Source organism: Astyanax mexicanus, chromosome 25 (assembly GCF_023375975.1).
Source record: "Astyanax mexicanus isolate ESR-SI-001 chromosome 25, AstMex3_surface, whole genome shotgun sequence".
In the NCBI taxonomy this organism is placed as follows: domain Eukaryota; kingdom Metazoa; phylum Chordata; class Actinopteri; order Characiformes; family Acestrorhamphidae; genus Astyanax; species Astyanax mexicanus.
In genome coordinates, this window is record NC_064432.1 from 453,533 (window position 1) to 481,343 (window position 27,811).

The window sequence follows — 27,811 nt, forward strand, 5'->3', positions numbered from 1 at the left end:
GTTTTACTGAACGCGAACAGCTGGTGGAGCAATGGAGACTTCAGAAGAGGAAACTCAGAGCTCAGTAGCTCATTCACCCGGTCCTCTTGATTATATTCCAGAGGTTTTCAATTTGGTAAAATTAAAGAAACTCATTACTACGATGTAGAAAAACAGTGTTAAAAATTCTAATAAGCGCCTCTAAAAGTTAATGTTATAAAAGTTTATTATACTCTCAGTGACTGAGCATAATTTTATCTTGGTGAGGCAGAGGTCCTGAAGTTCACTGGTGCTAAAGGTCAGTCTGGATGATCAGCTGTGGGAAATGAAGGAAGCTGTTAATCCAGTTTAATGAGTGTGTGAACAGAACTATTATCTGGAGAAAACAGTTTCTGAATGATCTGAATTGTGTTTCTGCATTAACTCAGCAGTAAAACCAGACTCAGTTCATTTCCACTGAAATAATTAAACTGAGGATTTTATATCACAATCCTTCACTGCTGTACTGAAGAGACAAAACACCAAATTAAACACCACTAATTAACAGGAGCGTTTCTCTCTCTCTCTTTTTCTCTTTTTTTATCTCTCTCTCTATTTCATTCTCTCTTTCTCTCCCTCTCCTTCTGTCTTTAGCGCTCTTTTCCTCTCTTATTTTAGCTCAATTTCTCTTTCCCTCTTTCTAGTGCTCTCTCTCAACTCACTCTGTCTCTCTCTTTCTAGCTTTCGCTATCTCTCTCCCTCTCTTTCTTGTTCTAGCTATCTCTTTCTCTCTCTCACTTTCTAGCTCTTTTTCTCTCTCTGTCTCTTTCTAGTGCTCTCTCCCTCTCTCTCTTTTTCTATCTCTCTCATTTTAGCACTCTCTCCATCTCTCATTCTTTTTCTCTCTCTCTCTCTCTCTTTTTCCATCTCTCTCTCTCCTTCTCTCATTCTTTTTCTATCTCTCTCTTTCCAGCTCTTTCTCTCTCCCTTGTTCTATCGCTTTGTCTCTTTCTAGCTCTTTCTCCTTCTCTCTCTTGTCCTCTCTCTCTTTTTAGCACTCCTTTCTTCTCTCATTCTTTTTCTATCTCTTGCTCTCTTCTGCTCTCTCTCTCTCTCTCTCTCTCTCTCACTTTCTAGTTCTTTCTCTCTCCCCTTCTCTCTTTAGCTTTCTCCCTCTATTTTCTCATCTCTCTCTCCCCCTCTTCCCCCCTCTCTCCTTTTCTGTCCCGCTCTCACTTTCTCTCTCTCTCTCTCTCGTATCTTTAAGTGGTCATTTTCTCTCTAAAATCAGTGGTGCATTCTCGCTGTCGCCCCTTTGCTGCAGAGAATAGCGTAATTATTTTCGCATTTATTATAAAAAAATGGTCCTTTTAAATGCAAATACCCAACGGGCCTGCGCTCGTACCATCAGTTCCCACGGGAGGTTGCGGTGCTAAGAATCGTGGGTAATTGCCTGAGACTCAGACCTCGCCGTTTACCGGAACAAAGCCAAAGATCCCTGTGAAATTACAGCAAACAGGGCGCGAGAGTAAGGTGAGAGCATGCTGTTTTGGTGCATTCCCATTACCAGCTAAAAAGTCGCTTCAGGACGATCTAAGTCTCTTTAATGGGAGCCGGTGGGAAGACAGATGCGAAAACCTCTTGATAATTATCAAACATCAGACCTGCTCTCGCGCTCCTAATCTCTCTCGCGCTCTCTCTTTCACCCCCAGGGGATCAACCACGGTTTCAATCTCAAGGTAAATGGCGAAGGCTTTTAACGAGCTGCTCGCTTTTAATGCATGTATTTCACTAAGCTTCCACTTTAGCTACGAATACAGAAATGATACGAGAAAAAAGCATTTAAACAGAATATATTCATTTCAAGAAGCATAAAAAATATATATTTTTTATCTTAACCAGAATAAGATTTTATATTTTACTTACTAGGTTATTTTCCTGAGTACAGAAAGAAAGAAGCTGAGGGACACACACCTTCCAAAGAGTTCAACTTTTGTCTCATCGGTCCACAGAATGTTTTCCCAAAAGTCTTGAGGATAATCAAGATGTGTTCTGGATAAATTGAGACGAGCTTTAATGTTATTTTTGCTCAGCAGTGGTTTTCCTCTAGGAACTCAGCCATGTCGGCCATTTTTGCCCAGTCTCTTTCTGATAAAGGAGGCATGAACACTGACCTTAACTGAGGCAAGTAAGGGCCTGCAGTTCTTTGGATGTTGTTGTGGGTCTTTTGTGACCTCTTGGATGAGTCGTCACTTCGCTCTTGCGGTAATTTTGGGAGGCCGGCCACTCCTGGGAAGGTTCACCACTGTTCCATGTCTTTGCTATTTGTGTTCAATGGCTCTCACTGTGGTTCGCTGGATTCCCAAAGCTTTAGAAATGGCTTTATACCCCTTTCCAGACTGATAGATCTCAATTACCTTCTTTCTAAATTGTTCCTGAATTACTTTGGATCACGGCATGATGTGGAGCTTTTAAGGATCTTTTGATAGACTTCACTTTGTCAGGCAGGTCCTGTTTAAGTGATGTCTTGATTGAGAACAGTTTTTTTTTTAAATAGCATTTTGTGTTTACCTGTGTTGTCTTTGACTAATATTTAAATTGGTTTGATGTTCTGAAACATTTAAGTGTGACAAACATGCAAAAAAATCAGGAAATCAGGAAGGGGGCAAACACTTTTTCACACCACTGTGTGTTATTAGATTCATAGAGTTGAAAAAAAGATACAATTAATAATTATTTTGGAAGAGCAAATGGCTCCCATTTGAAGGAACGACCCTTAAACAGTATTTGTGAGGGTCTGTAATTGAGAAGCTGGATGCTGCTGTGGATCTGCAGTGCAGTGGTGACCTCTAGAGGTAAAAAAATCAGTACAGAAATCCTGGGGTTACATTTCTGTTCAACACATCAGGAGCAGAATAAGAAAAAAAACATTAAACTTAGTGTTGGGCTCATAATTAATATTATAGAATTATTGACTGTGTTTAAATTAGTGTTAATTAACTGTAATGCATAATATTGATCCTTCACTTTCTTGTAATTCATATGGATATTTAATGTAGGAATGGGCGATTTGTTTTACAATTAATTCGGTTGATTGGAATTACAGTTTTAATGGGATTTTTAAAATGGTATAATCGAGATTTTGCATTTTTACATACCAGTGTGAAACTCTCTTAGTTTATGTTTATGCCTGTGTGAAAACAAACCAAACCAAACAGAGGGAGAAACTGTAGCTCCAAATAAACAAACTCATCAACTGATCTGAATCATAGAAACCTTTCACAACTACAGGTGTAAAAACGCTCTTTTATACTCAGATAATTAAGATCTAATTCAGAAATCCTTACAACCAAACTGAGATGTTTATAATAAAGTAAATAAAAAAAAAAAAAGAATTATTCCAGCGCCCCACCTTACGGCTTTATCCCCCCTCAAAAATTAACACCATTAATATAAATATAATTACATTATTTGACTTACATTCATTCTTTTATTTACATATAAATATCCACTATTAAAACTTCCGTCTTAAGAAGAACAAATGCGATTAATCGCAGTTAATCACAGAATACTGAACTGATTAAACATTTAACTATAATAAACAAGACTATATGCATGTAATGATGGAGAGAATGTGTTTATTAATTAGGAAAATGTGTTGAATTTCTGTTACAGTCATTTATAAACAACACAAATGTACAAAAAATAAAAAAACAGAAGAAAATTTTACACATCGAGATTTCTCAAGAAATAAACCTGATAGAATTTATATAGAAATTCCCCGTGCTTATTTCTGTATCTGCTGTATCTGTAGAATACTTTAAATACCACTCATAACTGAGGCAGTTTCTGAATCTATATATATTCCAGTAAAATGAACATTGATGTTTTATTCTATAAACTACAGACAACATTTCTCCCAAATTACAAATAAAAATATTCTCATTTAGAGCATTTATTTACAGAAAATGAGAAATGACTGAAATAACAAAAAAGATGTAGAGCTTTCAGACCTCAAATAATGCAAAGAAAACAAGTTCATATTCATAAAGTTTTAAGAGTTCAGAAATAATCAATATTTGGTGGAATAACCCTGGTTGGTTTATAATCACAGTTTTCATTTCATGCATCTTGGCATCATGTTCTCCTCCACCAGTCTTACACACTGCTTTTGGATAACTTTAAGCTGCTTTACTCCTGGTGCAGAAATTCAAGCAGTTCAGTTTGGTGGTTTGATGGTTTGTGATCATCCATCTTCCTCTTGATTATATTCCAGAGGTTTTTAATTTGGTAAAATCAAAGAAACCCAACGTTTTTAAGGGTTTCTTTTGTAGAGAGTATTTTTCTTCTTCTCCTCCAGTCGAGTCTAAACCGTCTAACAGAAGAAGCTGTAGGAGGACGTGTCGGCTGAGCAGCCCTCACTTTTTTGGGAGTTTTGGAGATCCAGTAGATCCCTGTTCAATACTGAATAAAACAGGCTGTAGAATTTTACTGTATAAAACTGTATATTATTAAATCTAAACACAAAAAGAGCCAAAAAAGACATAAAAGCTTTGATTTAAATTAAATTACGGCATAAACTTCTCCTTATCTTCCAGTTTGCTGTAGAGGGAGCTGTACTGCACTATATACAGTTTCTCATTAGCTTCAGTATTTATAATACACTCTAATGCAGGTATTGTGCAGTGGTGTGTGTTCATCATAAAGTGTTACCTCCTCAAGAAACGGCTTAGGAACGCCAACATTTCTCTATAAGCTGTGAGGTGCTATCTTGTAAGTGAGGTTGACTGAACACTGGCCACTGCTCATGGTATGTGCGGGTGAATTACGAGTTATGAGCTGTGGGCGTGTCTTAATGGTGTAGACCCCGCCCACATATCCCACAGTTCCGAGTTCTGCACGAGCAGATTAGCGGCTCGTTTACTTCTTTAGCTCGTTAGCCTTCATCAGAGCTTTGATGGCCCTCGCCCTCATCTCCAGCTCCAGCAGGGCCAGCTGCTGCGCCGAGGGCGTGGCTGCGGGACGTGAGGGGAGAGGGGCTTCCGTGGCGACCGGAAGCTCAAGCTCCGCCTTGTTGGTAGGGGGCGTGGTCAAGGCCAGGATCTCGTTCACGCTCTTGTCGATGTCGTGCTGAAGCTCGAGTTTCGGCTCGGCCGATTGGTCGTCCGGTTTAGGAGGAGGAGGAGGAGGAGGAGGAGCGGATTCTGAAGGGGCGGTTGCTACAGTAACGGGGGCTTCCTCCGGCGCAGGTTTGTCATCCTTGTGGCCCTCGATGTCGCTGTCGTCCACGTCGGCGTTGATGCTCAGAACGTCGCTCTCGTCTCCGGATCCTCCTGCAGCACAGATGACGAAACATCGAATTAAAAAATACATTTAAAGAATACACTACTGCAACAAAATAAAAATTACATTTTATTACTGCATACAATATGATACAATACAATACCCCTAAATGAGATATTAAAAAATACTGAATTTTATCAGATTTGTAACATAAGTCATTGATCCAGAATGTCATATTATTTGAATTTGCCAAATTGAAAACATTTTCTGTAAATAAATGCTCTGAATGAGAATATTTTTATTTGGAATTTGGGAGAAATGTTGTCTGTAGTTTATAGAATAAAACAAATGTTCATTTTACTCATTTAAAATTATACCTATAAATAACAAAATCAGAGAAACTGATTCAGAAACTGAAGTGCGACCTTCATTTTTTCCAGAGCTGAATATATGCATACTTATACATACATACACCTACATTTTTATTTACATACAACTAAATAAATTACAGTACCTAAACTGATCAAAAATACAAACTTAAAGCTCGCTACTATAAAATAATCAGAGTAAAATTATAATATTGTAATATAGTGATTACTCATTGTAAGGTTATGATCTTGTTTCTGTGATTACCTTGTTTGTCCTCTGTCTCTTTCACAGACGACGTGGAATCCACATTGTTGTCCTGCCTGAAAACCACAGTAATCTATCAGGTTATAAAGAAAATCATCTCAACATGAAACAATGTGACATAAAAACACAAAAACCTGGACTTTCCACAAAAACAACACAATGACCCGGACAGAGAGTTTGGAGCAGGAGAAACACAAAGCACATGGAGCAAATAGGATACTCGGACTCGCTCTGGCCGTATTCCATCACATATTTATTAATTCATACATGAACTAATGCAGCACCAACACACACAGTGGTTCTCTACGCCCTCAGTGTAGCTACATTTCTTTTATTCATATTTTTTTATATATTGTGCTGTGCAGGGATTTACCCTCACACATATAAACAACACTGTGTGTACAGTCCTGTTATACACTAATATACTAATAATAACCTTCCTATAAAATCAGCATCGGAATACTGTACAAACAGACAGACAGATAAATAGATAAAGTGTGAACTTACTGACTGTCCACTGAATCCCTCTTATCTTCATTCTCCTCGGATTCTGAGTTAGCTATCAATTCTTTACCTTAAAAAGAAATAAGATTAACATAATTATAAAACAGCATGTTTCAGGGTTAAATTAAATATTCACACACACACACACACAATTCACAATTCATGGTTCATGGTTGATTGGATCTGTGTTTTGGGTTAAAAAACGCAGACTGGACGTAGTAGTGTACACAATGTGACTCGGCGCAGTAGTATAAACATAGGCAGCTGCGTAGGGCGCTCACACAGGCTACACCGTACACAACACTCTGATTAGATTGTTATTGTTTAAACTAATAACACAGGATCGCAACACAGAACCGCAAGACTAAAATGCGGTGAAGAATCTGATGTGTACGTTTTCTTTACCCTCCAGTATCTGCAGCAGATTCCTCTGTGAGAGCTGCTGGAGCTGATCCCAGCACAGCGACCTGATCTCCACCATGGAGCAGCTCTGCAGGAGAGAGATACAGGAGAGCAGTGTGATATTAAACATGTGATAAAGATAAAACTCTGATCTGAACTAAACTCTGACTGCAGAAGGAGAACACTGTATTGACTGTTGTAGTTGGTTCTGGTCCTAATTACACGTTCAATAAGCAGAAAAAACACTTCCGGAGTAGCATAATAAAAAATAAATAAATAGATAATAATAACAACAACAACAACAACAATAATAATAATAATAATTATTATTATTGTTATTGTTATTATTATTATTATTATTACTATTATTATTATTATCTTTACATAAAAAGCAACATGTGCATATTTATCTCCAACAAAAATGCAGTAGATTAAATCCAGACGTGTATTTGAAAATTAACTCAAAGTAAGTATTAAATTAATTATGTCATAAATAAAGATGGAAAAGTGATCGGATGAGAAGAATATGGAACTATATTGCTATGGGTAGAGGAGTGTGTGGGGTAACGGTAGAGGTTAGAGGTAAGGTCACAGGTATGGTTACAGGTAATGGTAGAGGTAACGGTACAGGTAATGGTACAGGTAATTGTGAAATTAACGGTGCAGGTACTGGTACAGATAAAGGTGCAGGTATTGGTAGAGGTAACGGTACAGGTAACTGTGCAGGTAACTTTAGAGATCATGGTGCAGGTAAAGGTAGAGGTAAATGTACAAATAATGTTGCAGGTAAGGTTACAGTAGAAGTAAAGGTGCAGGTATGATCTATATAGAGCTGGGCGACATAGCTCCCAAAAAAAATCTTTGATTTATTTTTTAAACATCAGACTTTCGATTTTAATCTGTTTTCCCCATACTAAAAACTACAGATGACAAAGAAATGGTTAAAAACGAGTTTTAACAGTATTTGTGTATTTCAGAAAGAAAGGTTACAGAGTGCTGTTTATATATTTATATTAGTTATTGTGAATAATCTAGCTGCAGTTACAGTCTCTGATGCTGAATTGATTATTATAGATTTTAAACACCTTTAACTCGTCCGGCAGCATCTTCCTCAGCTTATTTTCTCCCAGGACTCTGAAGCACTGCTCCAGCATCTCCTGCCGCTCCGAGACGAAGGCGCTTATGGGTTTTAAAGGAACATTCAGGTCCAGCCCACCTTCCTCCACATCACTCGGCTCCTCAGCTGCTTCCATCGGACCATCCGCCTCCTCCTCTTTACGCTCCTTCAACACAAACACACACAGGCTCTACTATAATAACAACAATAATAAACTTTTATTCATTTAGTAAACATCATTAACAATAATGTAAGATAAGAAAATAAATAATGCAACATTGAAACATCTAAAAACAAACTTACAGAATATATACTGCTGTATATAAACTGCAAATAGACCCTGTAAAGCACCTTGCAGCCACGAACTTAAACGTATTTTATTGAGATTTTAAGTGATAGATCAACACAAAGTAGCAGAAAATAGTGAAGTGGAATGAAAATAATATGTGGTTTACAAAACTTTACTCTGACACTCTCTAAATAAAAACCAAGGCAATCAATTCTCTTCTGAATTCTTATCTTAATGAATTAATAGAGTTAATCCAGCTGTGTGTAATTTAGTTTTAGTATAAATACTGATGGCTGTTCTGTTAGACAACACTAGTGAACAAACAGCATCATGAAGACCAAGGAACTCACCAGAATTAGGTCATAAAAACATAAAAAAACAACTTTTGGAAGCCACTGGATGTGTAAATATATATACAGCTTTGGAAAAATTAAGAAACCACTTCAGTTTCTGAATCGGTTTCTCTAATTTTGCTATTTATATGTATATTGCACCAGGAATAAATGTATAAAGTTACCCAAAAGCAGTGCGTAAGACTGATGGAGGAGAACATGATGCCAAGATGCATGGAAACTGTGATTAAAACCAGGGATATTCCACCAAATATTGATTTCTGAACTCTTTAAACGTTATGAATATGAACTTGTTTTCTTTGCATTGTATGTGTATGTATGTTTACTGTCTGAGCTGGTGCTAATGCTAACGCTAGTGTTAGTGTTCTGACCTCAGTGCTCAACTCCGGACTCCTCCTCTTCCTCTCTCCCTCCGCACTGCTCCTCCTCCTCCTCCTCCTCTTCTCCCTGCTCCACCTCCTCTCCCGCATTCTGATATTATATATATTTATCACTAATAATAATAATTATATATATAAACACTGATTAAAACACAGCCCGCTCCGTCCGCTCACACTCCGCCAGCCAATCACCGGCTGCGGGGGGCGGGACCTCCCGACTTACAGCTCCTCATCCAATCACACTGTCCGCCGCTGAGGAGGAGCAGCTGTCAAAATAAAAGTCCTGCAGCGCCGTGAGTGCGAGCTTCTTTCATTGATCCCATTAAACACACATTTATATACACGTTATTTATATATACACACACACATAGATACACTTTATTTATATATACACACACATATATACATTTCATTTGCACACACACATATACACTTAATTTATATTTTTATTTGACTGAAAAAATGTTTTTAAAAAGCATCTCAAATGTAAGTTATGAAAATCACTGGTTTATATTCTACCTGTTAAAAATAAAGAAAAATAAATAAATTCAACCAGTAAAAATAATATATGTATTTATAAAGGTATAAAACAATTAACAATAAGAGTGTGAGGTGTGGTCATCTCCAATTACAACCTGCAATAGTAAAACTGTTCCCACAGTCTGAGCAGCTACATGGTTACTCTCCTGTGTGAACGCGCTGGTGTCGTTGGAGATTACACTGCCGATTAAAACTCTTCTCAAACTCTGAGCACTGATACGGGTTTTCTCCAGTGTGAATGCGCTGGTGTATTTTGAGCTCATTTTGTGTAGTAAAACACTTCTCACACTTTGAGCAGTGATGCGTTTTCTCTCTTTATTTGAATAAAGTTGAGCTCATGAAAATTAACAGTCTTGCTACTAGATATGATAGTGTAAACATTTCGTCTTTAAAGGGTTTTGGAGGATATATATATTTTACTATAAAAAGAGTCAAACTGATACGTGCCCATGGTTTCTCAGTCTGAAATGTAAAAATGTATGTCCGATTCTTAGCATAAAAGGCATAACACATTTATTAACTATTATTTTGCTCAGCCGTTTCACATGTAACCCATGTTCATATAAAACAACTGATCAAAATAATAGTTTATAAATGTTCAATGCTTTTTATACTGAACATTATAATCATTTCCTCAACACAGAATAACATGAACTGTTTCAGAACAGTATAGATAATTATTAAATTATCAATTAGCAGTTTCAGTTCTTTAAAAACGAGCTCTGGGTGTAACTGCAGCATCAGTAGCAGTAATGCTAATGAATCTACTGACCTAAAAACATTTGTTGTAGAAAATTAAAATATCGGGGTCCGTTTTCTTTTCTTAAATAAAAAAAATACTTTGTTTTACTTTGCAAATGAAAAAGAAAACCCCAGACATGTATTTCTACAGTGTTTTAAATGAGAGTTTTAGTTGTTTAGCTCCATTCAGCTTCATGCACTGAGGACTCCCTCGCGGGCTCCCTCTAGCGGTGATGAGGTATAATGTGATATATCGGGGGAGGGGGCGGGGCTCTCTATAACCCGGATGAGGATGAGTTTGGGGGCTCTGTAGATTTGTTTTGCTGCAGCGTCGGAGGAAGAGCAGGATCAGCTGAACTACAGAAGGTATGAAGAAGTTTTTTTATCTCTTTCTTTAACACGCTGTTTCACTTCGACCCACAGAATAAGAGGATCTGAGCTGGATTTATGGTTTTAAGTGTGTTTTAATGTCCGGTGCAGCAGCAGCTCCGTGAAATAGACCACTGCAGTCATGTAGTCTTCGCCACGTTGTTCAGGTCAATGGAAAAAATTAATGGGCTTTTCAAAACAGGTCTCTATTACATTCTCTGGTAAATAAATATGTTCAGAACCCTGTACGTTTTATTCTGTGTACCTTTACCTCCTAAATATCACTGGATCCTCTGAATTACGAGATCGGTTAAGTAATTAGAAAAATGCTAGCGTTTAGCTAATGCTTAACTGAAGTCACAGCACAGCGGCAGGGAATACCAGCGGATCCGATTCGATTTTGTGTTATTTTTCTTCACAGAGGATCATTAAAGCATTTAAAGAGGTGAAAACAGTATCAGTCTGGTCTTGTTAAGCAGTGTAGCCTTTGTTAGAGCTTTAAAAGTCAGATAAGTTAATTAGAAACAGTTATTTGCGGGTTTAGTATTTATTTACGGTAATTAGTTTATACTGTAGCGTCCGACTGGACGCTGAAAGAAGGACCGAGTAGGCAGGTTAAGTCGCTTTATTGCAAACTTAGAACACAGGTCGCTGTTGGCCGCAACCCCGCCGAAAAATAACAAACAGCTAATGCTAACTGGCTAACTCTAGCTCTCAGCTCACACACACATACACGCACACACACACTGAGACCCGCGCTTTCCTGCTTTGCCCCTCCCCCTGCTCCCCCCAATCACAAGCCCAGAACGGAACAGTGAATTAACCGTAAACAAAACATAAACGCAGATTCGCTACAATACTTACAATACTACAATTACAGCACAGCTGATCCAAATAATCAACTAACAACTAACGTTAACTAATCAATTAACTATCTTCCCTCGCTTAGGCGAGCTGAGTAATACAGCAGGACAGAGCTAGCCCAGCTAATTTAGAACCTAAAAGAGTCTAAAAATATTTAACGTAAGAGAACGGTATTCCGTACACAGTTTCGTTATTTTCCGCGTTTGAGTGGATATTACGAAAAATACCCGAGTTCTACTAGGCTGCAGTGATTGGCTAAACTATGGAATATCTGCCTAGCAACCTAAATAAATTTTGATTGGTTACTTTTGTACCAAAAGTTTTAAAGAAAACCCTAAAAAACTGACCTCAGGCCTCTGTCACCAGTGTGCATCTGGAACATTGGCTTGTATTATTTCGTAATGCACAATGGTTTCTATATGAGCTGAATGAATGGGCTTTTCTAAAACTCTCCTCTATCACATTCTGTGGTAAATAAATATAATTAGAATAAGTTTTATTTGTGTAAATTTTTCTCCTGAACATCATTAGGTCCACTTAATACCGGAAACGCTTAGGAGTCGTGATGAGAATTATGTTTTTATGCTTTTAATGCTTTTAGATATTGCTACAGCGCACTGAACTGTTGTCAGTGCCGTAGAATTAGCTAAAAGCTAGCATTATTAAGTATTAAGTTGTGCTTTTATTAAATTATGTGTCCTGAGTCAGAATTTTGTCATACCAGCGCAAAACTGTATTTCCCAACAACACTAGTTTTAGTACAAAAAATTACAAAAAGAACCTGATTTCAGCGTCAAAATATCTTGAATAACGTTTAATTAGCTAATATGAAGGTTTTCCAGTAATTTTGTTCATGTAATGTAACTGATTTAGGTCATTCTCTTCAGGTAATTGACCTGCTTTTATTTTAATATGCACATATTTTCTTTGTTCTTTTCTAGAAAAGAAAATATTCCAGGGTTGCTTCAGAAATTTATCACCACCAACAACCAGGGCATTTAACCAAGGTGAAGCACAAGACATCCAGAAAACTCTCCAGTAAATGCAAATATTGTTTCCTACATTTCACAGACAAATGAAGGCAAGTCCCGCCATGAAGAAACATCGCCACCCTGTCAAGAGTTTTACTGCACAGAGTGATCTCGAAAAACACCAGCGCGTTCACACAGGAAAGAAACGGTATCAATGCTCAAAGTGTAAGAAGTGTTATACTACACGGGGGACTCTCAGAGTTCACCAGCGCATTCACACTGGAGAGAAACCACATCACTGCTCAGACTGTGGGAACAGTTTTACTACAAGGAGTCACCTCAAACTGCACCAGCTCATTCACACAGGAGTGAAACCGTATCAGTGCTCAGACTGTAAGAAGAGTTTTACAACACAGAGTTATCTCAAAATTCACCAGCGCCTTCACACAGGAGAGAAACCGTATAAATGCTCAGACTGTGGGAAGAGTTTTACTCAACAGTGTAATCTCCAACTACACCAGCGCATTCACACAGGAGAGAAACCGTATCAATGCTCAGACTGTGGGAGGAGTTTTACTATTGAGTGTAATCTCAAAACGCACCAGCTCGTTCACACAGGAGAGAAACCGTATCACTGCTTAGACTGTAAGAAGACTTTTACTTCACAGAGTAATCTTAAAAAACACCAGCGCATTCACACAGGAGAGAAACCGTATCACTGCTCAGACTGTGGGAAGAGTTTTACTCAACAGGGTTATCTCAAACTGCACCAGCTCATTCACCAAGGAGAGAAACCGAATCACTGTTCAGACTGTAATAAGAGTTTTACTACACAGAGTTATCTCAAAATTCACCAGCGCATTCACACAGGAGAGAAACCGTATCAATGCTCAGACTGTGAGAAGAGTTTTACTGCACTGACTAATCTCCAACGACACCAGCGCATTCACACAGGAGAGAAACCGTATCAGTGCTCAGACTGTGGGAAGAGTTTTACTACACAGAATTGTCTCAAAATTCACCAGCGCATTCACACAGGAGAGAAACCGTATTATTGCTCAACTTGTAAGAAGTGTTTTATTACACATGCTAATCTCATAATACACCAGCGCATTCACACTGGAGAGACACCGTATTCTTGCTCAACGTGTGAGAAGTGTTTTATTTCACAGAGTCATCTCAAAAGGCACCAGCGCATTCACACTGGAGAGAAACCGTACTCTTGCTCAAAGTGTGAGAAGAGTTTTACTACAAATGCTAATCTCATAATACACCAGCACATTCACACTGGAAAGAAACCGTATTACTGCTTAAAGTGTAAGAAGTCTTTTACTACACAGAGTTATCTCAAAAAACACCAGCTCATTCACCAAGGAGAGAAACCGTATCACTGCTCAGACTGTGGGAAGAGTTTTAGTCAAAAGGGAAATCTCCAACAACACCAGCGCGTTCACACAGGAGAGAAACCATATTATTGCTCGACGTGTAAGAAGAGTTTTAGTACAAATGGTCATCTCAAAATACACCAGCGCATTCACACAGGAGAGAAACCGCATCGCTGCTCAGATTGTGGGAAGAGTTTTTCTACACAAAATTGTCTCAAAATACACCAGCGTGTTCACACGGGAGAGAAACCGTATTGTTGCTCAACGTGTAAGAAGTGTTTTACTACACATGGTAGTCTCAAAGTGCACCAGCGCATTCACACAGGAGAGAAACCGTATCACTGCTCAGACTGTGAGAAGAGTTTTGCTCAACTGGGTAGTCTCCAACTACACCAGCGCGTTCACACAGGAGAGAAACGGCATCACTGCTCAGACGTTAAGAACTTGGAGTAGGAACTGGGGGGATGAATCAGAAGTAGCTGAATTGGTCCCCCTCAAAAATGATATTGTTCCCACTCAGCTCAGCTGTACTATTAAAGAGGAGACGGGGTTAGTTTCAGGGTTTGTTAGCGTTTGTTCTGAAGTATTGTGGTAAGGGGTGGAAGAGAAGGAAATGTGTGGACCCTCAGTTTTAAATCCACTAAATAAAGAACAAATCTAACTACACATTATAGTGTTGAACATTATATATCAGGATACTTATTGTAAAAAAGAAAAAAGGTCTCAGTAGACAAAATTAAAAACACAGGACACAACACTACTGTGCTTTTATTTTTATTTTTTTTGTGGTGAGTGTCTCTCACTTTCTCTAGGTTGTAAATGTGTAGACCTATGGGTAGATGTAATTACACTATTTGTTAAATCGTTGATGTACTTTTACTATTTTCTAATGTACTGATTTATTTCTTTTCCATTTATATATCTGTAATGCTGAAACAATTTCTCCAGTAAACTCTAATAGGTTTAAAATTCTAAACTTTGACTCAGTGGTCATCTTTTCATGTTCTGGGATTTCTCACATCTGAGTTTTATGTAAGTCATGCTATGATGAATTACTTTACACTACACAGACTACTCTCAAAAACACAGGAGGGAAACCATATTACTGTTCATATTACTGAGTGTGAGAATTTATTAACTCAACAGAGTCATCTCAACAAACATCAGCGCATTCACACAAGAGAGAAATATATCCCAAATCTGTTTACTGCCATAAAAAGTGCAAATCCTAAATCTTTCAGACAGCCAAAACACCTTATCACAGGCCAAATCTTCACTCTGTCACCCGGGATACATTCCACCAGAGACAAACCAGAGCTGAATTTTACAATGGCTTTTTCCTAGGTTCACCAAGCATAGCATAGATTAATGCTATCAACTGCTAGACCCACCCATATGAATCACGTTTAATGTTTAATAACATAATAAGTAGCACTATAAAGTAAAATATATTATTTCAGTCACTGACAGCATGTTTTATACTTAGTTAATAGACAGAATTCTTACAGTGCCAGCACTACTACATACATTGCAGTTAAACCTCTAAAATCCACTGGTTTTGTCTATTTGCTTAGTAAAAAACATGCTGCCAGTGACTGAAATAATATAATATTTTTCTTCTGGTATTTAGTTATTTAATCATACCAGCAAAAAACTGTATTTCCACTTGTTTTAGTACAGACATCACACAACCATATGAATGCAAAAATCTGTATTAGCAGCATTTAACAAACAAACTTGGTTTGGCAAGTGACTGAAATCATTTTCAGTTACAGCAGAATCACAAAATTGTTGACTAGTAGCTAGCTAGCTAACATTACCAGCACTTTGTTTAACTGGGTAGCTAATGTTAGCTAGCTAGCTAAAGTTACCAACTCTTTGTTTAACTGGGTAGCTAATGTTAGCTAGCTAGCTAAAGTTAGCAGCACTTTGTTTAACTGGGTAGCTAATGTTAGCTAGCTAGCTAAAGTTACCAACTCTTTGTTTAACTGGGTAGCTAATGTTAGCTAGCTAGCTAAAGTTAGCAGTACTTTGTTTAACTGGGTAGCTAATGTTAGCTAGCTAGCTAAAGTTACCAACTCTTTGTTTAACTGGGTAGCTAATGTTAGCTAGCTAGCTAAAGTTACCAGAGCTTTGTTTAACTGGGTAGCTAATGTTAGCTAGCTAGCTAAAGTTACCAGAGCTTTGTTTAACTGGGTAGCTAATGTTAGCTAGCTAGCTAAAGTTACCAGAGCTTTGTTTAACTGGGTAGCTAATGTTAGCTAGCTAGCTAAAGTTACCAGAGCTTTGTTTAACTGGGTAGCTAATGTTAGCTAGCTAGCTAAAGTTACCAGAGCTTTGTTTAACTGGGTAGCTAATGTTAGCTAGCATGGTGTGACATGAATATTATTGTGTATTAAATTAAAAAGGGGTGTAATGTGATAATGTATGTCAGTTTAGCAGGGGTGCTAGATATACTTGATTTTTCTGAAAGCATAAAGAGCCATAATTCTCCTTGTAACTTTCAGTGTCCTTCTGGGGGGTTGTTCTTTGTCCTGAAAGAAGGAGAACCCCCACTCCCTAAAGGTCTCCACACAATTACCCATTAAAGAAAAGGAGTATGGCATCACACACCATATGTTATTCATTTTTGGGACAAAATGTTTTACTTAAGGGTGGCTTTAAAATATTATACTCGGACTTTTAGCTAAGTAGACTCACAAGTACACACTTAGATGATCAATAAATATATGATTGATTAAACAAAAAATATACATATAAATTAGCTTGTTTTTATTAAAAATTGAACTTTGTGAAATGTGATTAGGACAGTTACGCCATATGAGTTTTTCTGGTTTGACTGAAAATTAAATGTTAAAAGTTCCATGAATGCTCTGTAAGTTTATATAAAACATAACTTTTTAAACAATATTATCACCGTTTTTGGCATATTCTTCTATAATTTACATTTATTTAACACACTGGCCCATAAAAAAAGACTTGAAAACCACCCATGTAGAATTTTTACTATAAAAATCATTAAAAATGTAGTAATTATTAATTTGCTTAGTTATTTCATATCTAACCTGTGTTTGTATGGAACAACTGTGCAAAGTAATGCTTTTTATACTGAAAATTGTACTCATTTCCTCAACACAAAATAACTTTAAGTGTTTCAGCACAGCAGAGATCATTATTAAAGCTTTTAAACTGCAGTTTTAATTCTTTTAAACGAGCTCTGGGTGTAACTCCAGCATCAGTAGCAGTAATGCTAGTGAATCTACTGACTTAAAAACATTTGTTGTAGAAAATGTAAATGTGGGGGTCCGTTTTCTTTTTCCTATTTTAGTGAAATACTTTGTTCTACGTTCTAAAATTAAAGTAAAACCCCAGACAAGTATTTCTACAGTGTTTTAAATGAGAGTTTTAGCTGTTTAGCTCCATTCAGCTCCATGCACTGAGGACTACCTCGCGGGCTCCCTCTAGCGGTGATGGGGTATAATGTGATATAATGGAGAGGGGGCGGGGCTATCTATAACCCGGATGTGGATGAGTTTGGAGGGGTGTAGCTTTGTTCTCCCGCACCGCCGGAGGAAGAGCAGGATCAGCTGAACTACAGAAGGTATGTATAAATTTCTCTCTCTTTAACACGCGGTTCTACATTCACTCCTATAAAAACACCACCTTCAGCCCGTGCAGTATTTACTCCACCAGCACTGGATCTTCTCCTAGCTCTGTTCAGCAGTCTGCCTCTGTGACCCACAGGAGAGAGGGTTCTGATCCGGTGTTCTGTCGAATTGTCCTACCCATCAATACATGGTTCCCAAAGGTACTGCGCATACACATTTTAATTATTTATCGTGTTTGTTTGTAATTAATCTGTTTTACGTGGGGTTCATGTGCATTAAACAACCTGGACGCACTGTCATCGCACAAAAGTGTAAATGGAAACTAACATTTATAAATATAATCGTAAATAAATACAAAAGCAGTTTGTAATGAGCTATATTTGCCATACACTTGCCATGATACAATGATTTATGCAATTCAAATCTAATAACGTACATTTACTGGAATTTAACTGGGTACATGCTCTAAAATAGAGCTTCTTTTGTATTTTTACAGTTAAATATACATTAGGGCAGCTCGGTTCCACGAGGTAGGACAATTAGACAGAACACCGGATGTGTGGTCAAAATGAGGCATTCTTCCCACTACTTCCGTTTGCCGTTTGCTAGCTCGCGCTAGCGCTTCAGCACTGCTAACAAAAACAACGCTAGTGAGACGAATTAAACTGGCTTTGATATTGATCACGGGCTTCTAACGTGAGCTCAGGCTCGACGTGTGCCGATGTCCGGTGCCACAACAACTCTAAAAAGTTGAATCTGTTGTTGGAAAGTACGGGCTTTGAACACCAGCAGCTTCGTTCGCTTTGCATTCCATAACAAAGGAGAAGAGAAAAGATGCAGGTAACATTAAATGTATTTACTTTTTTATATATTATATATAACTCCTGTCAAGGCGCCTTTTTTAAAATGTAACTGTTCAATGTAAAACATGGGTACCTTTTTTTTTTGTTGTGTAGTGAAAACTTAGTGTATTGTTTAAAGAAAATAAAAAAAAGGAGCACAGTGTGGCCTGCAGCTTTAAAACTGAATTTCCCTCCAAAGAGGAAATAGAGAGCTCATACAGAGCTGCATCCTGATCCGGATCCAATACAAAATAATAATGTATTACTATTCAATATATAGTCCACAGCTTCATGTTATTTACCCACTAGGGCTGCCACCTTTAAGAATTAAAATAAGGGACACCAACCACCGCTCATCTGGGCCATGTCCCCCACAAGCACAACAAACAATTAACGTTACACACCACTTATTATATATACACTGTATTCCTCTGACATATAAACATTTTGACACAAAATGCACAGAGATCTGTACAAACATATTTTTAATCTGAGAAAAAAATTCTTGTGTTAAAATGTTTATATTTGTGAGGAATACCGTGCCCAGTGACCTTCTGGAGACATTGTGGATCAACAAATCTAAATAAATAAGTATAAATTAAAATATTTTATATATATATATAAATATATATATATATATATATATATATATATATATATATATATATATATATATATAAATTCCCATATATAATATTTATATTGGCTTTTGCTACTTTATAAATGACCATTCTTTCGTCAAAACTCAACGTACTGATCAATCAAACCACAATAGTCTACTAAAATACGCTCTGCCCCATGCACTGACATCTTCTGGCAAAAGCACCAGATAATACCATAATAACCTGTAAAATATCAGTCTTATGAGATGAGTGGGGGTGAAGGACTGTGAGACTGATGCTCAGGCAGTGAGACACTGAGTGGGGGCAGTGTTGCTTTCCTGACCCACGCGGTCTGATATCACACAGCTACACCGCGCCCCGCCGACACGTTTTACTATTTAAATTATAATCATCCCCACCCTCTTCCCGCTCACGCCTGTATTTTTTCAGCGATTTCGCTTTTGAGGTTGGAGTACTTAATCATGTAGTGGAGACTTAAAAGGCGCAGGGTTTTAGCTAATATGAAGGTTTTCCAGTAATTTTGTCCATACAATGTAACTGAATAAGATCATTCCCTTCAGGTAATTGACCTGCTTGTATTTTAATACACTATTTGTTTTCTTTGTGTTTTTTTCCCCTTACATTATTCCAGGGTTTCTTCTGAAATTTATTACCACCAACAACAAAGATATTTAACCGAGAGCACTGTTAAGCTGCTGGAAGAGGTGAAGCACAAGACATCCAAAAGAATCTGCAGTACGTGCAAATATTGTTTGCTACATTTCACAGACAAAAAAAAAGTCCCAGTATGAAGAAACATAACCGCTCTAACAAGAGTTTAACTGCACAGAGTAAACTCAAAAAACACCAGCGCGTTCACACCGGAGTGAAACCGTATAGTTGCTCAGACTGTGGGAAGAGTTATACTACACAGAGTTATCTCAGAATTCACCAACGTATTCACAAAGAAGAGAAACCGTATCACTGCTCCGACTGTGGACAGAGTTTTAAACGAAAGGGTAATCTCCAACAACACCAGCGCATTCACACAGGAGAGAAACCATATCACTGCTCAGACTGTGGGAAGACTTTTAAAACACAGAATTATCTCAAAATTCACCAGCACCATCACACGGGAAAGAAACCGTATAAATGCTCAGACTGTGGGAAGAGTTTTGCTTCACAGGCTACTCTCAAACTGCACCAGCGCATTCACACAGGAGAGAAACCGTATCACTGCTCAGACTGTGGGAAGAGTTTTACTCAGCAGCATGACCTTAAAATGCACCAGCGCATTCACACAGGAGATAAACCGTATTATTGCTCAAACTGTGGGAAGAACTTCAGTCAACTGAGTACTCTCAAAATACACCAGCGCATTCACACAGGAGAAAAACCGTATCACTGCCCAGAGTGTGAGAAGAGTTTTCCTCATCTGAGTCATCTTAAACAACACCTGCGCATTCACACAGGAGAGAAACCGTATCACTGCTCAGACTGTGGGAAGAGTTTTAATTCACAGGGTGCTCTCAAACTGCACCTGCGCATTCACACAGGAGAGAAACCGTATCAATGCTCCGACTGTGGGAAGAGTTTTACTTTAAAGAGTACTCTCAATATACACCAGCGCCTTCACACAGGAGAGAAACCGTTTCAGTGCTTAGACTGTAAGAAGCGTTTTACACAAAGGAGTAATCTCAAAAAACACCAGTGCACTCACACAGGACAGTAACCGTATCACTGCTCAGAGTCTGAGAACTCAATTTAGCTTTATGATCTGTGTTCTCTTTTTAACTGTGTCACAATGAGACAAGGCTTTGGAAGTTGTTTGTACTTTTTCTGCTGTTCTGGGACCAGTGTATATGAACTAGGAGACAACAAGCTCTCTGAGTGAAGTGCTGTGAACCTCTCCTCAGATAGCAGCGCATGCCTGTTCTACACAGAGTAAAGTCTTACACAGGCCAGAAGATCTTTCCATCCACTCTTTCCTTCTCTTTCATTTTATCAGAGACTTTAGGGCAGGGGTCACCAACCTTTTTGAACCTGAGAGCTACTTCTTGGGTACCAATTAATGCGAAGGGCTACCAGTTTGATACACACTCGTGAAATTACAACTTTTCTCAATTTACCTTTAATTATATGTTATTATTAATAATTAATGACATTCATCTATGTGAAGACACAGATATCAATAGGCAACACTATTATTATAAATCTCTGCAAGTGTTTACATTTTATATTATATTTTAATATAATATTACATATTATATTACATTATATTGTATAATAATATATAAACTATAGGCTATCTCTAAGCTAATATTAATGTAATATAATCTAAAATTACATCAATGCAACTGTGATTTAAAAAAAAAAAGAATTGCAACAAAAATGCTATTTTTAGACCAGGCCTGCGGGCTACTCATAAGGTCCTTGCGGGCTACCTGGTGCCCGCGGGCACCATGTTGGTGACCCCTGCTTTAGGGTGTTTAAGGACTGTTTGATCTGTACGTGATACAGGATACACGAAGACTGTTTGCTGTGTTCATGAAGGACACAGAGCTGAACAACACCATGATAAGAACTTGTTGCTCAGACGGGCTGGAGCTGATCACGTCATCAGAGCTGAACAACAGACTGTTAACTGGACACTGCTGACGTAAATATATTAATAGATTCTATCCAATTGCGTTTCATTTGCATAAATGTATAACTGCTTGGATGAAGTTGATGTTTGGTCAGTGGAGGAGACGCCCAAGCGTCCTCACCCACTTCTCCTGTTTCTCTCTCTCTCTCTCTTTCTCTTTCTCTGTTATCTCACTCTAATGTATCAATTAATTTATGTAGATTTTGTATATCTGTAATGCTGAAACAATTTCTGCAGTAACCTCTAATAGTTTTTGAATTCTAAACTTTGATTTAATGGTCTTCATTTTATGATTTGGGGTATTTCACTACCTAACTTACCTAATTACCTAACTTCAATGTAATGTGTGTCTTTGTTAATAAACTCTCTGTGCTCTTTCAAATATCTCAGTGCCTTGTTTTAAATGTCAGGGCTCTCAGAATTCTACCAATGATGTGTGAGTGTTAATGTGTGAGTGTAATTTGTTAATGGTGTAAAAACAGTGATTTCTTTACATGGGTAACGGTATGGCACTAGAGAAGAGCAGTAGGAAAGAATAGGGAGAAGACTGGGAAAGGAAGCTCAGGGTGTACCTCTAGCATCAGTAGCAGTAATGCTAGTGAATCTACTGACTACAAATCGGGGTCCGTTTTCTTTTCATATTTTAGTGAATTACTTTGTTCTACTGTATAATAGACCATAAAAACCCAGTAGACCTGTATTTCTACAGTGTTTTAAATGAGTTTTAGCTGTTTAGCTCCATTCAGCTCCATTCACTGAGGACTCCCTCGCGGGCTCCCTCTAGCGGTGATGGGGGTATAATGTGATATAGAGGGGGGCGGGGGCGGGGCTCTCTATAACCCGGATGTGGATGAGGGGGTGTGTGTCTGTAGCTTTGTTTTCCCGCACCGCCGGAGGAGCAGGAGCAGGATCAGCTGAACTACAGAAGGTATGGATAAGATTCTCTCTCTTTAACACGCTGTTCTACATTCACTCCTACAAAAACACCACCTTCAGCCTGTGCAGCATTTACTCCACCAGCACTGGATCTTCTCCTAGCTCTGTTCAGCAGTCTGCCTCTGTGACCCAGGCCCCCAGCTTTTCCCTTCCAAAACGTGTCACCGGAAGTTAAGCTGTCCATTCACTTCTATTCATTTCGTGGTGTCTTTAAGCCAGTAATAAAGGTATTTCCGGGCCGTTTTCGATCATGAAACGGCCAATGTTCTTTTTTTTTACAAAGAACAGATTTTCGGTCATTTGATCAATAAGATTAATACTTTGTTTATAGCGTTAGAAAATAACGTTTTATACAGCTATGCTAACGATGACGTGAAAAAAACGCGACCCAAAATACCGTGCTGTAGATTGCCGTCAAACAGTGTCAAAGTAATCTTATATTATGGAAATATAATACTACTACTAACATTGATAATACATTATAGAATACAAATTCCTCATAATGTTATTCCTGTTGTATTTTATTTTGTTGCGTTTTACTCTTCAATTCTTTAATTGTCTTTGATTAGATGTGTCCAAGGCACTATAACATACATTGTGCATCCATCAAAAAGAAAATAAAACCTTTTGGTAAGAAAGGGATATTTTTTTTTATCATTATTTTGTTAATGTGTGAAAGAGGGGAGTCAATGTCTGGCTTCATAATGCATCCTCAGTAAAGAAAACGTCAATAGGAGGATAAAGGGACAGTCCAAACCGTAAAAAGACCTGAATTTGGCTTAATATACTAAAACAATTAGGAACACCAAACTTCACTCATTTATTACTCTTGATTACTTCTCTCCACTACTGTCATTAAATGGTATTAAAAAAAGAGATATACACAGGCAAATGGCTAGAGAGTGATTTGTAAATAGAAATTAGCCAGTGAGATTCTCTTGTTGCAGCTACAGAGGACAAACCAGCTTAATAGTATAGTGAGCAGTGGTGAGTACTCTAATGGTCACCAGTAATAAATCTCAAAGCAGAATGGTAGATTGAGTCTAATAGTTTGAGAGCACTGGTGGACACTTTTTTTTCCCACCATAGTCCAGGACTGCTAGTATGGTTGCCTCCACTATTCTTTTTCTAGCAAGCACAGGTAGACATGATTTATTTCGATAAAAGAATCTGATCTTTAGTCTGCACCTAATGGCGAGTTGGTTAATATGGGATTTAAAAAAAGTTTTTGCAGAGATATTTATATACATTGAATAACATGAGCTGTTTTCCAGATACTGGGAATTCTACTAGATAAAATAGAAAAATTGAAAATGTATGTAATATGTTGTAAAAAAAATAATAATAATAATAACTGGGGTTGCGAGTTGCAGAATGTAGGGGTCCAGACCGTCCTCACTTATTGTTTTTTTTTTGTTGAGGATTAATAGAAGAAAGGGGTTAGCCTCTATGTAAGGGGAGCAGGTATGGACAGTGAAGATATCGAGTTTCTGGGAAGAAATAGTAGTAGTGATAGGCTGATCCACAGCAGGTCCAAATTAGGCCTTATGAAGCTTTGAGGCTTTCCTTAGAATTGTGCCGAAAATGATTCAAAGCATCAAGGCTTCAGTATAAGTAATAACAGTGAGATCTAGTGGTGGTCTGAAGCCATAGCACCCGCCATTCACTATAGCCACTGATGCCATAGCACTATAACACTGAGACGGCTTTAAATCCCATATCAACAGTGAAGGTTTTAAAAGTAGTGTATTTGTTTTTTTTTTTTTTGTTTTTTTTTTTTCATCACAATACATTACACAAAAGTAAAATAATTATCAGCAATTTGTTTAACCAGGTAGCTAACATTAGCTAATATGAAGATTTTCCAGTAGTTTTTTCAATATAATGTAATTGATTTATGCCATTCTCTTCAGGTAATTGACCTGCTTTTATTTAAATTTACTTTCATTTTTTTTTCAGAAATGAAATGATTCCAGGGTTTCTTCTGAAATTCACCAACAACCAGGATATTTAACTGAGAGCAATGTTAAGCTGCTGGAAGAAAGAAGAAAACTCTTCAGTACATGCAAATATTGTTTTCTACATTTAACAGACATGGAGAAACATCACCACCCTGTCAAGAGTTTTACTGCACAAATTGATCTGAGTATAGACCAGCGCATTCACACAGGAGAGAAACCGTATCATTGTTCAGACTGTGGGAAGAGTTTTCCTCGACAGGGTAATCTCCAACGACACCAGCGCATTCACACAGGAGAGAAACCGTATTACTGCTCAGACTGTGAGAAGAGTTTTACTACACAGAGTTATCTCAAAATTCACCAGCGCATTCACACTGGAGAGAAACCGTATAACTGCTTAGACTGTGGGAACAGTTTTTCTGCACAGAGTGATCTCAAAAGACACCAGCGCATTCACACTGGAGAGAAACCGTATCACTGCTCAGACTGTGGGAACAGTTTTACTACACAGAGTCATCTCAAACTGCACCAGCGCATTCACACAGGAGTAAAACCGTATCACTGCTCAGAGTGTGAGAGGTTTTTTACTACACATAGTGAATTTAAAATTCACCAGCGCATTCACACAGGAGAGAAACCGTATCACTGCTCAGACTGTGGAAAGAGTTTTACTCAAAAGGGTACTCTCCAACAACACCAGCGCATTCACACAGGAGAGAAACCGTATCACTGCTCAGACTGTGGAAAGAGTTTTACTCAAAAGGGTAATCTCCAACAACACCAGCGCGTTCACACAGGAGAAAAACCATATTATTGCTCAACGTGTAAGAAAAGTTTTATTACACATGATAATCTCAAAATACACCAGCGCGTTCACACAGGAGAAAAACCATATTATTGCTCAACGTGTAAGAAAAGTTTTATTACACATGATAATCTCAAAATACACCAGCGCATTCACACAGGAGAGAAACCAAATTATTGCTCAATGTGTAAGAAGAGGTTTATTACACAGAGTGATCTCAAAAAACACCAGCGCATTCACACAGGAGAGAAACCGTATCACTGCTCAGACTGTGGAAAGAGTTTTACTCAAAAGGGTGCTCTCCAACAACACCAGCGCGTTCACACAGGAGAGAAACCGTATTACTGCTCAGACTGTGAGAAGAGTTTTACTACACGGAGTGACCTCAAAAGACACCAGCGCATTCACACAGGAGAGAAACCGCATCGATGCTCATACAATAAGATCTTAATAATTGGAGTAGGTACCGGGGGGGATGAATCAGAATCAGGTGGATTGGTTCCCCCCAAAAATGATATTATACCTGCTCAGCTCAGCTGTACTATTAAAGAGGAGACGGACCACTGACCGCTGTGTGAATGAGAAATCTTTTAACGCCAATCATGGAGCCGTTCAGGGAGAAAGTTTATCAGGAGAATCAGCCAATCAGCTTGCTGGTTTTGCGGAGCGTGGAGGAGAGTGGGATTTTTCTTTTTTTTTTTTTTTTTGGCAGTTTAAAGTAAAATCTTCTCTAGGAAATTTCACTGAATTAGAGGTTCATGAACTGATATTGAAGATTTAAAGAGTGTGGATTTTTATTCATTTGGTTCATTTATATATCATTTACAGCCGTCACAGATTCTCATTTGTTTAAATAAAAACACTTTCTTTATTTTCTCAAATTGGATTCAGTTATTTAACATTCAAAAAGTTGTACAATGTAACCCTGTTTAATGCTGTTCAAACAAAGGGATTCATTTATGTTTTACTTTTAATATGAATGTTTTGAACGTATTGTTTGACCATGCAGAGATTATATGGTTTTGTTTTAAATAATCAAAGTTAATTATTAAATTTTTCTTTAGAACATATTGTAGATTTCTACAAGTGAACATCCCAAAAAAATGTAACCTGTCATATCCTTTGTAACTGACATTTCACTTGGGGGCGTGTCCCAAGTCATTCTGTTTTTGCGAGGCAGACAGCTCAGTTTTATGGTAGTTGCAGTAAGAGCTCAGTTCTGAAGAGGGGGAGTTTGTTGGAGTTTGGTTAACATAACTTATTCTTTAAAATTTATATGTTATAGTTATTAGGAGGAGAGTACGATTCTTAGTTTGCAACTTTATGTTTATGACAAGTCTTCTGGCTTGTGCTTAAAGTTTTTAGTATATATAGATAAAAAAATTTTCATCAATATATAAGATCTATGTTTTCGCTCTGCAGAAGCTGACTGTTCTTGGTTCACCAAGAGTAGCGTAGCTTAGTCCTATAAACTGCTAAATCCACCCATATCAATCACGTTTAATGTTTAATAAAAATAGCACTATAAAGAGAAATATATTATTTCAGTCACTTACAGCATGTTTTATACTAAGTGAATAGACAAAATATATTCATATAGTGCCTACACTACTACATACATTACAGTTAAACCTTTAAAAAACATTAATTCTGTCTGTTTGCCTAGTATAAAACATGCTGCCAGTGTCTGAAATGATATAATATTTATCTACTGGTATTAAGTTGTTTTTATTGAATTATGTGTCCTGAGGCAGAATTATATCATACCAGCGTAAAACTGTAATTCCACTGGTTTTAGTAGAGGGGTTATCAAAATTACAACAAGAACCTGAGTCCTAGCTAGAATAACATTTAATTTTAAGCAAGTTAGCTAAAGTAATCAGCACTTTGTTTAACTGGGTAGCTAATGTTAGCTAGCTAGCTAAAGTTACCCAAGCTTTGTTTAACCAAGTAACTAATGTTAGCTAGCTAGCTAAAGTTACCAGAGCTTTGTTTAATCATGTAACTAATGTTAGTTAGCTAGCTAAAGTTATTAGAGCTTTGTTTAACTGGGTAGCTAATGTTAGCTAGCTAGCTAAAGCTACCCAAGCTTTGTTTAACCAAGTAACTAATGTTAGCTAGCTAGCTAAAGTTACCAGAGCTTTGTTTAATCATGTAACTAATGTTAGTTAGCTAGCTAAAGTTATTAGAGCTTTGTTTAACTGGGTAGCTAATGTTAGCTAGCTAGCTAAAGTTACCAGAGCTTTGTTTAATCATGTAACTAATGTTAGTTAGCTAGCTAAAGTTATTAGAGCTTTGTTTAACTGGGTAGCTAATTTTAGCTAGCTAGCTAAAGTTACCAGTGCTTTGTTTAACTTGGTAGCTAATGTAAGCTAGCTAGCTAAAGTTACCAGCTCTTTGTTTAACTGTGTAGCTAATAGTGTGACATGAATCTTATTGTGTATTAAATTAAAAAGGGTTATAATTTGATTCCTCATCTCTCACATATAAAGAGTTTTTTTTATTTATTCTGAATGTCACACCAAATGACATGGTGTCACACCATGTGATAAATCACACCACACATCCATATGAATGCAAAAATCTGTATAAGCTGCATTAAGCAAACAAACTTGGTTTGG

The 27,811-nt window shown here is 37.6% G+C and overlaps 4 protein-coding genes across 11 annotated transcripts in view; 2 read left to right on the forward strand and 2 right to left on the reverse strand.

The window, feature by feature from the left end:
* Positions 1-3,579: 3,579 nt before the first annotated feature.
* Positions 3,580-9,226, reverse strand: LOC103022296 (caspase activity and apoptosis inhibitor 1). The gene is made up of 6 exons (XM_007235526.4): positions 8,911-9,226; positions 7,866-8,063; positions 6,784-6,868; positions 6,382-6,448; positions 5,875-5,930; positions 3,580-5,291 (listed from the first exon to the last, which is right to left on the reverse strand). The coding sequence occupies exons 1-6, from the start codon at positions 9,007-9,009 to the stop codon at positions 4,879-4,881; spliced, it is 918 nt and encodes a 305-aa protein (XP_007235588.3). The 5' UTR covers positions 9,010-9,226; the 3' UTR covers positions 3,580-4,878.
* A 296-nt stretch (positions 9,227-9,522) lies between these two features.
* Positions 9,523-27,811, reverse strand: part of LOC125787702 (zinc finger protein 501-like) — a 41,547-nt gene continuing 23,258 nt past the window's right edge. Inside the window, exon 3 of the mRNA XM_049472317.1 lies at positions 9,523-9,589. Coding sequence (XP_049328274.1) covers positions 9,538-9,589 — 52 coding nt within the window. The 3' untranslated portion in view covers positions 9,523-9,537. The remainder of the gene's footprint in view (positions 9,590-27,811) is intronic.
* On the forward strand, positions 10,488-20,857 carry LOC103022913 (zinc finger protein 239). 7 transcript variants are annotated; one of them, XM_022668609.2, is made up of 3 exons: positions 10,533-10,566; positions 17,534-17,597; positions 19,494-20,857. In XM_022668609.2, the coding sequence occupies exon 3, from the start codon at positions 19,650-19,652 to the stop codon at positions 20,571-20,573; it is 924 nt and encodes a 307-aa protein (XP_022524330.2). In that variant the 5' UTR covers positions 10,533-10,566; positions 17,534-17,597; positions 19,494-19,649; the 3' UTR covers positions 20,574-20,857. The 7 variants fall into 7 exon arrangements, with proteins under 7 accessions (XP_049328269.1, XP_015457457.3, XP_022524330.2 ...); XM_049472314.1 differs by lacking the exon at positions 10,533-10,566 and adding an exon at positions 17,314-17,390 and having other exon boundaries at positions 17,483-17,597; XM_049472312.1 differs by lacking the exons at positions 17,534-17,597; positions 19,494-20,857 and adding an exon at positions 12,505-14,765 and having other exon boundaries at positions 10,488-10,566.
* On the forward strand, positions 17,347-26,059 carry LOC107197013 (zinc finger protein 271-like). Of its 2 annotated transcripts, none has more exons than XM_049472319.1 (2): positions 17,347-17,390; positions 24,384-26,059. In XM_049472319.1, exon 2 carries the CDS (start codon positions 24,519-24,521, stop codon positions 25,755-25,757), a length of 1,239 nt encoding a protein of 412 aa, XP_049328276.1. In that variant the 5' UTR covers positions 17,347-17,390; positions 24,384-24,518; the 3' UTR covers positions 25,758-26,059. The 2 variants fall into 2 exon arrangements, with proteins under 2 accessions (XP_049328276.1, XP_022524326.2); XM_022668605.2 differs by lacking the exon at positions 17,347-17,390 and adding an exon at positions 22,308-22,416.

Coding starts and splice junctions, on each gene's coding strand:
- LOC107197013 (XM_049472319.1), top strand. CDS start 24,519: ATGGAGAAACATCACCACCCTGTCAAGAGTTTTACTGCACAAATTGAT.
- LOC103022296 (XM_007235526.4), bottom strand. CDS start 9,009: ATGCGGGAGAGGAGGTGGAGCAGGGAGAAGAGGAGGAGGAGGAGGAGG. Junction 6,449..6,783: donor TCTGCTGCAGATACTGGAGG/GTAAAGAAAACG, acceptor TTTCTTTTTAAG/GTAAAGAATTGATAGCTAAC. Junction 5,931..6,381: donor AGGGATTCAGTGGACAGTCA/GTAAGTTCACAC, acceptor TGTGGTTTTCAG/GCAGGACAACAATGTGGATT.
- LOC103022913 (XM_015601971.3), top strand. CDS start 12,476: ATGCAAATATTGTTTCCTACATTTCACAGACAAATGAAGGCAAGTCCC.